Source organism: Podarcis pityusensis, assembly GCF_964106645.2.
Source record: "Podarcis pityusensis genome assembly, chromosome: 18".
Taxonomy (NCBI): Eukaryota; Metazoa; Chordata; class Lepidosauria; order Squamata; family Lacertidae; genus Podarcis; species Podarcis pityusensis.
The window spans coordinates 7766540-7782665 of record NC_138043.1 but is presented as its reverse complement, the minus strand read 5'-3'; the positions used below and the strand labels follow the sequence as shown (position 1 = coordinate 7782665).

The window sequence follows — 16126 nt, the reverse complement described above, 5'->3', positions numbered from 1 at the left end:
ACAGATTCAAGTTAGAATTTCAGGTCACCGCAATGCAAATATCTATCCGTGTCCATTTTGCTCATGGAAAGCCCCTATAGCTCTGCAATCTTATATACTTCAAACACACTTGACTTAGTGTGCATTCAGGTGGGCTGCTAGTTGAAGAACTGAGTCAAACTCTACTGTATGTATATTGGTTTTAAAGCATGAAATGCTTAATCTCAGGGTTTGGGGTTTGAGCAAAAGTTCGCAGCGGGTTGGACCAGATGATAGTCGCGATCTCTTCCAGCTCCACAATTCTATTCTAAGTACAATGGTATTTTGCTTTACAACCACAATCCGTTCCGGAGGTCCGTTTGTAAACCAAAACAGGTTGTAACCCAAGGCGCGCTTTCGCCAATGGGGCCTCCCAAAAAAATTGTCCAAGTATAAAAAAAAGGGGGGGGGGTTGTAATAATAATAAAAATGGTTGCAAACTGGGACACACACTTCCGGGTTTGACATGTTTGCAATCCAAAATGTATGCAAACCAAGGTACCACTGTAATTCTGTAAGTTTTCAAAAGCAGTGAGCATAAGGTGAGTCATTTGGCATATTTTGAAACTGCCCTTCATCCTTGCTGTCCCCTCTGGCCCTGATCAGGTACCAGACTCCATGAGAAAAGAGCAAATGCAAAAGAGTCTTGGCCAGCCCTGACTTGGTCCGGGCACAGAGTCCTCAGAGGACTTTCCACAAATCAAAGCTTTATTGCTGCGGTCAGTGGCCAGAACATCAAGGGGACGCAGTCAGAAGCACATACAGCGCATTATTTGAATGTGTGTCACAGGGCAAAAGAGAATAACAGAATAAGGTCAACAAAGGAATACAGGTAAAGGTAAAAAGACCTCTGACCATGAGGTCCAGTCGTGGCCGATTCTGGGGTTGCGGCGCTCATCTCGCTTTATTGGCCGAGGGAGCCGGCGTACTGCCTCCGGGTCATGTGGCCAGCAGGACTAAGCCGCTTCTGGCGAACCAGAGCAGCGCATGGAAACGCTGTTTACCTTCCCGCCGGAGCGGTACCTATTTATCTACTTGCACTTTGACGTGCTTTCGAACTGCTAGGTTGGCAGGAGCAGGGACCGAGCAACGGGAGCTCACCCCGTCGCGGGGATTCGAACCGCTGATCTTCCAATCAGCAAGCCCTAGGCTCTGTGGTTTAACCCACAGCACCACCCGCGTCCCTAACAAAGCAATAGCACAGAGTAAAAAATACACTGGGCACCGGCCAGCTTAAAGGGTGTCATCCTGTCACGAACTCCAAAGCGGAAAATCCCAAAGGCCCTGAGATCAGTTCCTGGCAGGTTTTGCTTGCTGCAGCGCAGTACCTTGTGGCAGACTGCATTGCAAAGGGTTAGACTTGATGACTTTGGGGTCCCTCCCAACTGCACATACAATTCTACGATTCCACATGTGGCCACACTGAGCCAGACCCCTCACTGGTTGAGGACCTTGAGGAGCAGACAGGGGCCCTCCTGTGGAGATTCCCGCATTGCAGGGGTTGGGCTACATGACCCTCGCGGGTCCCTTCCAAGCTCCACAGTTCTACAATTCTGTGAATGGCCAGTTTCCGCCTTTCAGTCTAACCGACCTCGCAGGGCTGTCTGTAAGGATAAAATGGGGCAAATGGAGGAGAACCACGTATTCCTTGGAAATGGGCTGGATAAAAGCTCTCAGTGGCTTCTAGCTAGCAGTATATGCCTCTGAAAACCAATTGCAGGTTGGAAAAGTTGCCGGTCTGACTCAGGTCAACTGGTCGGCCATTGGGAGAATGATGCCTTATGCTCTGCTCCTTCAGGTGTGCTGAGCCAGTGACTGCAGCTACTTCACTGTTAGAGGGAACTGTGATGGCCTGGGACTCGGGCTCAGACTCGGAACCAAAGGAGACTCAGTCTGCACCGGATCCTTTGCCTCAGGCGTCACCTGAACCGAGTCTGGGGCCTGATCCTGAAGAGTCCCAGTCTGCACAGGTTCCCCTGCAACAAACACCAGCTGGGCCGAGTCTGGGGCCTGAGCCTGCCCTGGCTCCAGATGCGGGGATGACCTCGTTGCCTCCAGCTGGACCATCACTTACAGCTGCTCCACTACTGGTTTGGTCAGGGGAGGCTGAGGTGGCCTCTGGGTCTAGTAACCCACCGACGTCTCCCGAGCTACAGAGACTGAGGTCTGAGAGAAGGAGAGACCCGAATACTCACAGGAGGAGTGCTCGCCTTCGGGCGAAACAGGGAGGTGAGTCGCCGGGGGATCAGGACCAGCCGCTACCCTGACAAAGATAAAAGGCTGTCGGACCCCACCCCAGGTTGAGGGAGCAACATCGCTGTATGCTAGATCCTGCCTGAGATCCTGTACCTGTCCTTGCTTGGTTTCCTGCCTTGGCCCTGTTGGACTAACTCCCACGGAGCCTTCAGATTCTGGACCAGTCCTAGACCGCGTTGCACGAGTTACCCCCGGTCCCACCACAGGAACAAGCAGGAACCACAACAAGCGCCCCAGGGTAATCCTGCTCCTGCTACACAAAAGAGCCACTGCCTTTCTGTAAAACTCAGTGAATGCTCCCATGATCCCCTGGTGCTTGCTTTGCAGCGGGCTCTTCTTGGCTCCGAACCTGTGAGCACGCCGCCCCCTGAGTTTGCCTTTAACGGGACTGATGTCGGCAGCTTCCGCGAGGAAGAGAGCTATTTCATGCACACGGTATATTCTTTAGCTCCACTGATAGAAGGAGGAGGATTAAGTCTGGATTCAGCACGGGGGACCATTTAATTATTTTGGGAGCTGGTATACCCAAATTCAGGGACACGGGTGGCGCTGTGGGTTAAACCACAGAGCCTCTTGGACTTGCCGATCAGAAGGTCGGCGGTTCGAATCCCCGTGACGGGGTGAGCTCCTGTTGCTTGGTCCCTGCTCCTGCCAACCTAGCATTTCGAAAACATGTCAAAGTGCAAGTAGATAAATAGGTACCGCTCAGGCGGGAAGGTAAACAGCATTTCCGTGCGCTGTTCTGGTTCGCCAGAAGCGGCTTAGTCATGCTGGTCACATGACCCGGAAGCTGTACGCCGGCTCCCTCGGCCCTTAAAGCGAGATGAGCACCGCAACCCCAGAGTCGGCCACGACTGGACCTAATGGTCAGGGGTCCCCTTTACCTTTACTTACCCAAATTCACTGTGGGAGTATATTGTGGCTTGGCAATGGGTTTTTTGAAAGGCGGGCCTTTCTAACCCTAAAGTTAGAGGGAGATGGTCACTCTCAGTGTTATGGCCTACTTGAAACTTCGTGACGAAGCCATACGCGAATCTTGAAATTAGAATCTCTAACGCTTCTGCCAGTCTTGGTAAAATGTGTGTATTCCCCAGGTCAAGTTCCACTCTCATGCACACGGTACCTGCATACTGCTGGACTCCGGTGAAGGCTGGGTGCATAGTCTCTGCTACTGATGGGTTCTGGGCTAAAAGAGGAGAGATCTTATTTTATTTTTCTAAAGGAACGGACCTGTTGAGAAGAAGGGAAGTCCTAAAATGTGAACGAGCCAAAAAATAATAATGAATTGGAGTTGGGAGTGGAAATTGGGAGTCGCAACAGCATTTTGGACCATTGCTCAAAACAGACATCAGAACGAAACAGCCAGCAGCCAAAAGCTGACTCAGAATCTTGAGGACCAGAATGAGCAGGTTTACTGAAGATGGTAGTCGGGAGAGAAGAGAGTTGGAGTCCACCATCATCTGGGAGGAGCATAGGCTGCCCATCCGTATCCTCCTCTCTGTGCCTGTTTCCCGCACCGCACCTTTCCCCTTTCCTACCTGTGCAGGGAAGAAGCCCATTCGTATAAACGGCCTCCAAGGTGGGATGGCTGCTGGGAATGGGGACCACTCCTGCGAAGCTGTTGGTGATGGGGGCCACCAGTCCCGGGATGGCAGTCGTGCCCAAGAGAGGAGGCGAGTGTAACCCTGCAGAGACAGAAAAGCGGGTGGGTGTAACTTTCTTTTTAACAACAGCAACAACAACAATAATCTTTATTACGGTCCAGAGACCCAACAAATCGTTACAAAGCAATACACAATTCATACAGCCTACCTCCAGGTTAAACAAGCATTTTGTTCAGAATATAAGGATCATTGGTTCTTGCAACCACCGATAAAAACTTTGCCACTGCTAATGTTCTAGCGTTTGTCCGGTCTTCCAATAGGAACCTGACATAGTGAGCCTCTGATTTTCCCGGGAAAGGTACCAGCAAGGGTAGTATCAGTTCAGCCCTGGCTTGCTCATATTTTGCACAGTGCAACAAAATATGTTTTATGGGATCGATGTCTTGAGCACACGAGCAAAGTCTGTCCTGGTAGGGTACTCCTCTCAACACTGCAGAAGGAAAGACGTTTAGTCTGGCTTTGGTGAAAAGCCTTCGATAGTTTGGTACTGTCAGGTTTTTAATGTAAGATGTTAACTTAAAGACATGCCCATATTGTGCCCTTTTCACAGCTCTGGGGACAGCATTGGAGCCTGCCCCTCCGTGGATCCAGATGTGCCTTTCCCCCTCAGAAGCATCCTTGCACCAGGTGCTTGTTCGTCTACTGTCTACACTGAGCGGCACCTTTCGCGCATGCTTTTCAACCGGGGCCGTCAGGAATTGAGCCCGGGACTATCTGCATGCAAAAACAGATACTCTTCCCATTGAACTAGCTCTCCAGGGAGAAAGAAAAGGAGAGGAGCTGCCTTGTACCAGGTTGGAACATTTACCTGTCTGAAGTCCTGCATTCCCTACCATGCATGGCAGAAAATATAAAATTAACCGGCAATCCGCCTCCATCTGGATTGTGGAAAATACAGTGGTACCTCGGGTAACATACGCTTCAGGTTACGTACGCTTCAGGTTACACACTCCGCTAACCCAGATATAGTGCTTCAGGTTAAGAACTTTGCTTCAGGATAAGAACAGAAATCTGGCTCCGGCGGCGCAGCAGCAGCAGGAGGCCCCATTAGCTAAAGTGGTGCTTCAGGTTAAGAACAGTCTCAAGTTAAGAACGGATCTCCGGAACGAATTAAGTACTTAACCCGAGGTACCACTGTAATGTAGGAGTGCAAATATCCAGAGTGTTGGGATCAGATGGGATTACTATGAGGAATTATAAAATATGCATCAAGCCATTGTGTCCGCCATGAAAGCATGGCGTTGACTGGGTTCGATTCATTGACAGTAATTTCTGATCAAATCCCACAACCCTCTGCATCTCTGGCCATTTCCTCTACTGTCCATTTCTCTCTGCTTGACAAGTCACGTACGCAGCCCAGTTGCTGCTTGCTGCATGAGGCATTCTGGGTCATAAAGATGATAGTTAGCTTTGATGTAGTTTAATCTTTAGTTAGATCTTAGGGCCAGGAAGAGGGTTCACAAGAATATGGTAAATACTGCCATCCTTCCAGGAGATGGTAAATACTTCCTTCCTTTATTGCTTGTTTATGACCTCCGGGTTTGCTGAATGCATCCCTCCTTTTTAAGGTAAAGGGACCCCGGACCATTAGGTCCAGTTGTGACCAACTCTGGGGTTGCGGCGCTCATCTCGCTTTACTGGCCGAGGGAGCCGGCGTACAGCTTCCGGGTCATGTGGCCAGCAGGAGTAAGCCGCTTCTGGCAAACCAGAGCAGCGCACAGAAATGCCGTTTACCTTCCCGCCGGAGTGGTACCTATTTATCTACTTGCACTTTGACGTGCTTTTGAACAGCTAGGTTGGCAGGAGCAGGGACCGAGCAACAGGAGCTCACCCTGTCGCGGGGATTCGAACCGCCGACCTTCTGATCGGCAAGTCCTAGGCTCTGTGGTTTAACCCACAGCACCACCCGCGTCCCCCAGAAGTATGCATGCTTAAATTAGCTTTTTGTAGTTTGACTGTCCCCACATGGGGTTTTTTGAAATGCTCAGAGGAAATCTGATTGGCTCTTACGTACACTGTGTAAAAAGTTCTTTTGTGAATAAAACGACCTGGGCTGGAGGGTGGACAGGAATTATTATAATACACACTCCTCCCAGAGTCTTGCTGGTTCAAGCCTCTGTGTGTATTTTATTATCAGAGTCCAATCCTTCCTTTACTTTGGGAACGCCTCAAATATTAAAGTTTGTTGGATCGAAGTCAGTGCTGGTCATATAGTGGAGAAGTACAAACCTACTAGATTTGGCTTGCATCTATCATTAGGCCAGCAACCCTGTCATTAGGCAGCTGGGGCTGAGGGAGGGGAGCAGCGTACTGTAATAGAATTTTAAGGTCATATATGTATAATAAATGTTCATAAATGTACCAATGTCTGGAGCAGCACAGGAAGACCTCCCTGAAACCATTTTGACTCCCAAGCTGACCAAATGTTTCTCTGCAAGGAGGGAGGGGGTGAGGGAACCTATCCATTGTCACAGGAATTAAGTAATCACCATTTCAAAAGGAATGGCCAGACTACCAGGAAAGGCAATCAGATACGGCATTATCAGAAAACCTGGCAGACAGGAAACACAACAACACTCAAATTTCTGTTGTAGACCACCTTTTCTGTGATGTGGATATGATGTTTCTGGGGGGTGGTCTTGGGCTACACCCCTTCTGTGATGTATGTATGATGTATGGAGGAGTGGTCTTGAGCTCCAGGGCAGGGAATTTAAAATGTCTATATAAGGGCAGGCACACCTTTGTTTGCGGCCCTCCTCCTCCTCCTGCGTGTGAGGGGAGCACCTTGTTGCAACAGCTTTAATAAAGATCAGGCTTACTAGCTGCTTTGCTTCTCAATATTCTCTGGTTGGCCTCTATTATTTTCTCCTACCAATAGGGAACCCATGTAAGGACTCTATATGGATACCCCATCAGGGAAGAAGGGCGGATTTTGTTTACAACAGTACAAAGGGAAAAATCTCATTGGCTGCTCTGTCCCCTTTTCCCTCTGGCTTGCCCAGGAGGCAGGGTGGCCTCCAGGCTGGGAAAACGTCCCCACCCCTGACACCAAGGATACGCACCTGAGGTTTGTGCAACAGGAGTGGCTGGCAAGCCATTTAGGCTGACGGTGCCGATTTGCTGGATGTGGCAGGGGGAGAAGGTGAGGCTTGGGCCGACGAAGCTTCCATGAGATGCTGAGAGGACAGTCTGCTGCTGCATCAGCTGAGAAAAGAAAAGGAAAATGCAGGCAAGTCTCCAGTGTGTAAGTGAAGTCGTGTCTACTGGGAAACACCATTGAAAAAGACTGCAAACACCCTCTAAATCTGAACCAGGCTTCCTCAGCCTCGGCCCTCCAGATGTTTTGAGACTACAATTCCCATCATCCCTGACCACTGGCCCTGCTAGCTAGGGATCATGGGAGTTGTAGGCAAAAGAAACATCTGGAGCAGGGATCCCCAAACTCGGCCCTCCAGCTGTTTTGGGACTACAACTCCCATCAGCCCTAGCTAACAGGACCAGTGGTCAGGGATGATGGGAACTGTAGTCCCAAAACAGCTGGAGGGCCAAGTTTGGGGACGCCTGATCTGGAGGGCCGAGGTTGAGGAAGCCTGCTCTAAACCTCTGTAAACAGTTTAGAAAACCAAAACTCCACCGCAATAGTTCCCTCTAAAACCTTGTTCAAACTTTCCATAGGCAAAGGCTCCTGGGATTGCACGACGCTGTTTTTGCACCATTTTCACGCCTTTGGGGTGCCGTTTTTGCCCCTTTACATGCCACTTCCTGGTTGGTGTCGTGCCTTAAAGTAAAGAAAAGGTAAAGGGACCCCTGACCATTAGGTCCAGTCGTGGCTGACTCTGGGGTTGCGGCGCTCATCTCACTTTATTGGCCGAGGGAGCCGGCGTACAGCTTCCGGGTATGTGGCCAGCAGGACTAAGCCGCTTCTGGCGAACCAGAGCAGTGCACGGAAACGCCGTTTACCTTCCTGCTGGAGCGGTACCTATTTATCTACTTGCACTTTGACGTGCTTTCGAACTGCTAGGTTGGCAGGAGCAGGGACTGAGCAACGGGAGCTCACCCCATCACGGGGATTCGAACCGCCGACCTTCTGATCGGCAAATCCTAGGCTCTGTGATTTAACCCACAGCGCCACCCGCGTCCTGCGTCGTGCCTTGAGAGTGTGCAAATAACAATCCGCAGCAACGATACCACAGAGAGAGATCTATCAATGGCTCGGTTAGGCCTCTACAGCTGAAGGCTGCAACGCTTCTTTGACTTCCTTCCCCTCTTTCTGCAGTTCCTTAACTTTATTCTTTCATATATTCTGCATATCCAGATTAACTTAATTTGCTCATGCGTTCATTTACTTTAAATCTATACTCATAAAACTGCAGGTTATTACAATAATCCTGCTAATGTTTTAATCTGTTTACAATTTATCTGCAAATTTTCAATAAGCCATTTCCATTCTTTTATAAAGAATTTGTTATCTTGATTTCTTATTCTTCCGGTAAGTTTCTGCATATTTCATAAGCTTTTGTATCCATTCTTCCTTTGCTGGGACTTCTGCTTCTTTCCATTTTGGGGCAAGTAACATTCCTGCCGCTGTAGTAGCGTACATAAATAAATTTCTATACAACTTAGGTAGTGCTGTCCCTATAATACCCAAAAGAAAAGCTTCTGGATTTGTTTGTTTTTAATAAAAGTTATTTTGAACATCTTTTTCGATTCATTATATATCATTTCCTAGTAAGCTTTAACCCAGTAAGCTACAAGACCACCACATATGATAAAAAGAACCTCCTTCGCTTTCCAAAATTTGTTTGATTTAGATTTATACATTTTTGACAGTTTGCTCGGTGTTAGATACCAACGATATATCATTTTCATATCATTTTCTCTTAGAAGAAGAAGAGTTTGGATTTGATATCCCGCTTTATCACTACCCGAAGGAGTCCCAAAGCAGCTAACGTTCTCCTTTTCCTTCCTCCCCCACAACAAACACTCTGCGAGGCTGAGAGACTTCAGAGAAGTGTGACTGGCCCAAGGTCACCCAGCAGCTGCAGGTGGAGGAGCGGAGACGCGAACCCGGTTCCCCAGATTACGAGTCCACCGCTCTTAACCACTACACCACACTGGCTCTTAGACCAGGGCTCAACAAACTTTTTCAGCAGGGGGCCAATCCACTGTCCCTCAGACCTTGTGGAGGGCCAGACTATATATATATATTTGAACGAATTCCTATGCCCCACAAATAACCCAGAGATGCATTTGAAATAAAAGGACACATTCTACTTATGTAAAAACACACTGATTCCCGGACCGTCCGCGGGCCGGATTGAGAAGGCGATTGGGCCTGATCCGACCCCCGGGCCTTAGTTTGCCTACCCGTCCACCCTTTCTCAACCTGTGAGTCCCCAGATGTTGTTGAACTACAACTCCCATCCCCCCTAGCTAGCAAGGCCAGAGCTCAGGGATGATGGGAGTTGTAGTCCAACAACATCTGGGGACCCACAGGTTGAGAACAGCTGCTTAAGGGAAACTAAAGGAGCAGCTCAGTCGGCAGAGCACGAGACTCTTAATCCCAAGGCTGTGGGTTTGAGCACCAAGTTGGGCAAAAAATGGGGTGGGACTAGAGAACCCTTATGATCCCTGCCAACTTCCAACCCTTGTGATCCCTTCCATACAGGGCTGGATTTAGGTTTGATGAGGCCCTAAGCTACTGAAGGTAATAAAGGTAAAGGGACACCTGACCATTAGGTCCAGTCACGGACTACTCTGGGGTTGCGGCGCTCATCTCGCTTTATTGGCCGAAGGAGCCGGTGTACAGCTTCCGGGTCATGTGGCCAGCAGGACTAAGCCGCTTCTGGCGAACCAGAGCAGCGCACGGAAACGCCGTTTACCTTCCCGCCGGAGCAGTACCTATTTATCTACTTGCACATGACGTGCTTTCGAACTGCTAGGTTGGCATAACATGCTGCAAATTTTATATCCCAATTCCACAATCCTTCCCATGTTGCTCTTCTTCCGTTCTTACAGCCATGTCGTGACGGGTGCCCTGCTGAACGCAGGCACACAGAAACATGCACCCCGGATTCACACACACCCCCAGCCCACCCTCTGCTGCCTCGCATCCAGGCAGATACTCACGGCCTGAGCATATGTGCTGTACGGGGTGAAGGGCAGCGCAAAGGAAGGCGTGAGGATCCCCAGTTGCCCCACCATCTGCTGCATGCGCCGGAGGGTCCTTTCTTTGTCTGTGTCGGCAAATTTCACCACAAGGCTGGAGGAAGCGCCCTAGTTTGCAGGAGGAAAGGCACAGGCGTCAGACTCTTTAGTCATGACTCTAGCATTACGGGGGGTTGGACTAGATGACCCTGGGGTACCCTCTAACTCTGCAGTTCTATGGTTCCATCACTGGCCTGAGATCAGCTGCGGGGAGCCTCCTGCTGCCTGCCACTCCTCTCTAGCACAGCTGCAGCCAAGGAGGACTGGGCGCGACTCCCTGCAGAGCTGCTGCCAGTCCGTGCAGACAACAGCAGCCAGGGAGGACCAGCAATTTAACACTGCACAGGGCAGTTCAGATTTAAATCAGCCCTTTATTCCAAATCATGCAGACTGGAGTCTTGTTTTCGGCAAGCGCAGCTCGGTAGCCAATCTGGTTAGAGCTGCCCGGAACCCTACAAAGCCCCACTGACAGTCATTAACAGTTCCTTTCCCACCCACCCCCAAAAAACTCCCAACCCTCCTTGTTAAAAGCTGCCTGGAAAGAGAGAGATGTCAAGGAATTGAGGGCAGCCAAAGAAGAAAGAGAGAGAATAAAAATCTGATCAGAGGAGCATCTGAGAGTCTCGCCAGGCTGAAATGAATGTGAATGTTTACTTAATCCCACCTTCCCTCCCAGGAACTCAAGGTGAGATACACAGTTCCTCCCTGCCTTATTTTATCCTTACAATAACCCTGAGAGGTAGGTTCGGGTTGTGAGAGGCTGCAACTGGTCATTCCTATGAGCTGCGTGGGGATTCGAATTCGGCTCTCCCAGCGGTCCAACACCGCTACAACCACAAAATGTGGCCACATAATCCAAAACCATAACGGTTCGGAAGGCAGAATTTAGTGGATGAATTGGTTCGATTAAATAACTTTTTTTAAAAAAAATGCTGTCGGTTAATTAGGCAACTTGGAAAAAAGTTTATTTTTAAGCACAATAAGTGTAGGTGGCAGCCATCATCTTTAAAAAGGCATTTTGGAACCACCGCCCACCCTGAGCAAGACAGGAGCTGGCTGCAATGCAGATTAATTATTTTTAATTATTGCATGTACATCCCACCGTTTCCTGCAAGGGCTTCAAGGAGGTACGTTAGGCTGAGAGGCGGTGACCTACCCCCAAGGGTCACTGAGTGAGGATTTGAACGCAGGTCTTTCCCAGGTCCTTGTCCAATGCTCTAACCCAGCCTTTCTCAAGCTTGGGTACCCAGGAGTTGTTGCAATACAACTCCCATCAGGACCAGTGGTCAGGGATGATGGGACTTGTGGTCCCGCGGCATCAAGATTGAGAAAGGCTGCTCTAAACACTGCCTGTGGCCTTTGAAGACGTTCTTTTATTACAAAGCGAGAGACCAGGACAGACACGGCCTGGACTACAACTCCCATAAGCCCCAGAAAAGCAGGGCCAAGGGGAAGCGGAGCCTGGCACAGTGAGGTCTCCTTCATCGGATGGGAGCCCTATAGGTTGGCCTCCATTTGTCTCAAGAGACTATTAAGGATGCCTATGGACAGGTGTGTGTGGGGGGGGGAAGTCGAAACGCTGTGCTAGCAGCGATGAAGTGACCGCCCCAGGGCTCAAGCCTGGGCAGTGTGTCTGGATGTGCTAGGCCCGGGGGTAACCTGTGAAACGCGGTCCAGGACCGGTCCAGAATCCGAAGGTTCCGCTGGGAGTCAGTCCGACAGGGTCAAGGCAGGAAACCAGGCAAGGACAGGGGCAGGATCGCAGGCAGGATCTAGCATACAGCAATGTTGCTCCCGCAACCTGGGACAGGGTCCGACAGCCTTTTATATTTGTCAGGGTAGCGGTCGGTCCTGATCCCCCGGCGACTCACCTCCCTGTTTCGCCCAAAAGCGAGCACTCCTCCTGCAACTACTCAGGTCTCTCCTTCTCTCGGACCTCAGTCTCTGCAGCTCGGGAGACGTCGGTGGGTTACTAGACCCAGAAGCCGCCTCAGCCTCCCCTGACCCAACCGGTAGTGGAGCAGCTGTAAGCGATGGCCCAGCTGGAGGCAACGAGGTCATCCCCGCATCTGGAGCCAGGGCAGGCTCAGGCCCCTGACTCGGCCCAGCTGGTGCTTGTTGCAGGGGAAACTGTGCAGACTGGGACTCTTCAGGATCAGGCCCCAGACTAGGTTCAGCTGCCGCCCGAGGCAAAGGATCCGGTGCGGACTGAGACTCCTCTGGCTCCGAGTCCAAGTCCAAGTCCCAGGCCATCACACTGGAGGTCCTGGGCTGCCCAGACGACAAGAGCTCCATCTCGGTCTCACGGTGATGGTTCAAAGGAAAGCAGAGCAAGACGCTTGGGACCAGCTTGGCTGCAGGAGTTTCTGGAAGGAGGTGTACAAGGCACCATCCAACCGCCTTAAGGATTTCACTCTGGTTTTGTGGAGAGTTTACAAGTGTCCCTATTTTCCAGGGACAGTCCTGAATTTACAGAAGCCACCTTGGTTTCTGATATGGTGCCGCTTTTTCTTGGGACGTCCCTATTTTCATTGGAGAAATGTTGGAGGGGATGGAGTTATGCGACCCCTGAGCCAAGGAGATAAGTAACTATAAAGGTAAATGGTTGAATTCTGGTGCTGGAGGAGACTCTTGAGAGTCCCATGGACCGCAAGAAGATCAAACCTCTCCATTCTGAAGGAAATCAGCCCTGAGTGCTCACTGGAAGGACAGATCCTGAAGCTGAGGCTCCAAGACTTTGGCCACCTCATGAGAAGAGAAAACTCCCTGGAAAAGACCCTGATGTTGGGAAAGATGGAGGGCACAAGGAGAAGGGGACGACAGAGGACGAGATGGTTGGACAGTGTTCTCGAAGCAACCGACATGAGTTTGACCAAATTGCGGGGGGCAGTGGAAGACAGAAGTGCCTGGTGTGCTCTGGTCCAGGGGGTCACGAAGAAGCGGACATGACTAAACGACTAAACAAGGGTAAATGGTAATGGACCCCTGGATGGTTAAGTCCAGTCAAAGGTGACTACGGGGTTGTGGCGCTCATCTTGCTTTCAGGCCAAGGGAGCCAGCGTTGGTCCACAGACAGCTTTCTGGGTCATGTGGCTAGCAGGACTAAACTGCTTCTGATGCAATGGGAAACCAGAGCGCAAGGATACGTTGTTTACCCTCCCGCTGCAACAGTACCTATTATTTACTTGCACTGGTGTGATTTTGAGCTACTAGGTTGGCAGGAGCTGGGACAGAGCAACGGGAGCTCACCCCTTCGCAGGGATTCGAACCGCCGACCTTCCGATCGGCAAGCCCAAGAGGCTCAGTGCTTTAGACCACAGCGCCACCCGCATCCCACTGTAAGTAAGCCTTTAGAAGACAACCCTGTATAGGGAAGTTTTTAAGTGCATAATGGGAGGTGGTAATAATAATAATAATAATAATAATAATGGAATGGGACATTCCTATTTTTATTGGAGAAATGGTGGAGGGCATGTGCTCCTGAATCTGTTCTTCTCTCAAACACGTCCCGTAAGACAGCGGAGGTTTAGGATCAGAGTTTTCCTTCTCCCAGATGGGCTCCTTTCTCTTGTGTCTGCTTAGGTCTCCTTCACGACCACAATGTCATGCAACAGCCCAAACTTTAATCTGGGTGGAATCTACACACATATTAAAAAAAACGCTTTTTTAAAAAAAAACGTTTTGAAAAATAAATTGAATTTTTCATAGCTCCCTGTCGCCACCTAGTGTTACATTTGTACATTGCACTTAAAATGCTTTATTTGCAGCTCTCTAGCTGAGTCCTTGGATAGGGCAGCACTGGTACCCCCACAAACCTCCCACACGGATCCGCCATATTGTGACTCGTTTTCCCATCGGCTGTTCCCCTCTGGAGGATTTCGACTTGCCTTGGGCAAATGGCCGGTTTGCGACGCTGGCTCGCACCCCAAAGGAACCCGACCACCCACCCACCCCAAATTCTGACGGCACCTTACTCACAGGCATAGTTTGGCTGCCATGAAGGGCGTGGATCGCTGCCTGGGCCTCCGTGTGAGAGGAGAATTTAACAAAGGCACAGCCTGGAGGGCGTCAGAGGAGACAGAGAGAGACAGAAGAGGAGGACAGAAAGGAAAGCTGCAAGTGAGAACAGAGCTGGAGGAAAGTATAGTTTATGGAACATTGCCTGTTCAAATGGGAGGGAAGAATCCCATGGGCCCCTCTTTGTGCAAAATTCCCATGGCTCCCCACCCTACTTAATTTCCCATGGACCCCTCTTTGTGCAAAATTCCCATGGCTCCCTACCCTACTTAATTTCCCATGGACCCCTCTTTGTGGAAAATTCCCATGGCCCCCCACCCTACTTAATTTCCCATGGCCTCCATTCATGCCAGGAGCAACTCCACACTACAAGCAAGCATATGGCATGACTTTTGAGCCATAGGCGACCTTCCAGCCACACAAAGCTTATAAGTTTTTACACAGAGAGATAGATAGATAGATAGATAGATAGATAGATAGATAGATAGAGAGTGTGTGTGTCAAGGTAGAGTCATTATCACAGTTCAAATACTAGATGTGGTTTTGAGGGCCAGACAGAGAGCCCTGGGGGCCACATTGGGTTCTCGAGCCCGAGGTTCCCAACTCTTTTCACACACTATAATAACATGCGACCCTGCACAGCACATCAAGAAGGTGTTTCCCCCCTCTTTTACATTAGCCGATAGCCTTGCTGAAGGTGTAAGAGCACTGCCACCGATTATTTATTACAATGGCTCTCCAAAACTCGCCAATCAAACCTGGCAAGGCATAAATGCAAAAGCAAGAGGCTAGTCCTCAAGGTGAATGCCTTTTTGCTATTGTTTTCCCCCTGTGAGAGATGCTGTGAGGCACCCGAGTTCAAAGAATGTAATAATAATAATAATAATAATAATAATAATAATAATAATAAGTAATAATAATGCAGCCTGAGGACAGCCAATTCCCAGAGTTCTCTGTGGAGTGCTTTGGGAGTGAAACCAGTTTCAAAACGGACTGAATTTGCAAGCAACTGTTCCCTTCGAGAAGAGGTCAAGTCTGTTCTTGAAGGGACAGCTCAGCTAGTAGAGCACAAGACTCTTAATCTCAGAGTGGTGGGCTTGAAACCCACGTTAGGCAAAAGATTCGTCCCCCATCCTAGATGGACGGAGGACCAGAGACTGACCTTTGCTGTTGCCGTCCGGCCCTCTGAGCACTGTGCACTCGTCAATGACCCCGAAAGGTTCAAAGAGGCGCAGTATGTCTTCTTCCGATTGTTGCTTGTTCAACATTCCCACAAAGAGCTTTCTGTCCCCTAGAGAGGGAAAAAGAAAAGAAAACCACCGAACCATCAACTTTCTGTGGGTCTCTCAGGATGGAGGGGGGAAAGATGGGGCAATCTGTAGGAGTGCAAATATCCAGAGTGTGGGGTCAGGTGGGATTACTATGAGGAATTATAAAATATGCATCAAGCCATTGTGTCCGCGATGAATGCATTGTGTTGACTGGGTTTGATACATTGACAATAATTTCTGATCAAATCCCACAACCCTCTGCATCTCTGGCCATTTTCTCTACTGCCCATTTCTCTCTCTTCACAAGTCACGTACACAGCCCAGTTGCTTAGACAGGCAGGCGTCTTGGGTGATCAAAGATAGTGGGCAAGTTTCTTTGATGTAGCCTTTCTGATATGTTAATCCTAGGATGTTAATCTTAGGGCCAGGAAACAGATCTCACCTGAAGGTTATAATGATCGCTGTCCTCCTGCCCATCCTTCTTATCATGTATTTTGCTTGTTTATGACCTCAGGGGTTGCCAAATGCACTCCTTTGTAGTTCTGCTCTTTGTTTACCCCAGAAATATGTGTGCTTGATTAGTTTTGGTAGTTTAACTTTGACCCCACGTGAGGTTTGTTGAAATGCTCAGAAGAAATCTGATTGGTTCTTACGAACACTCTGTAAAAAGCTCTTTTGTGAATAAAACGACCT

The 16126-nt window shown here is 49.6% G+C and overlaps 1 protein-coding gene across 2 annotated transcripts in view; it reads right to left on the bottom strand.

Moving 5' to 3' along the window:
• CELF5 (CUGBP Elav-like family member 5) overlaps positions 1 to 16126 on the bottom strand; it is an 81648-nt gene that overhangs the window by 5649 nt on the left and 59873 nt on the right. For both annotated transcript variants that reach the window (XM_080989018.1, XM_080989019.1), the window contains exons 4-9: positions 15325 to 15453; positions 14124 to 14203; positions 10068 to 10214; positions 7001 to 7142; positions 3813 to 3959; positions 3398 to 3460 (exon numbers count right to left, since the gene is read on the bottom strand). In XM_080989018.1, coding sequence (XP_080845144.1) covers positions 3398 to 3460; positions 3813 to 3959; positions 7001 to 7142; positions 10068 to 10214; positions 14124 to 14203; positions 15325 to 15453 — 708 coding nt within the window. The remainder of the gene's footprint in view (positions 1 to 3397; positions 3461 to 3812; positions 3960 to 7000; positions 7143 to 10067; positions 10215 to 14123; positions 14204 to 15324; positions 15454 to 16126) is intronic.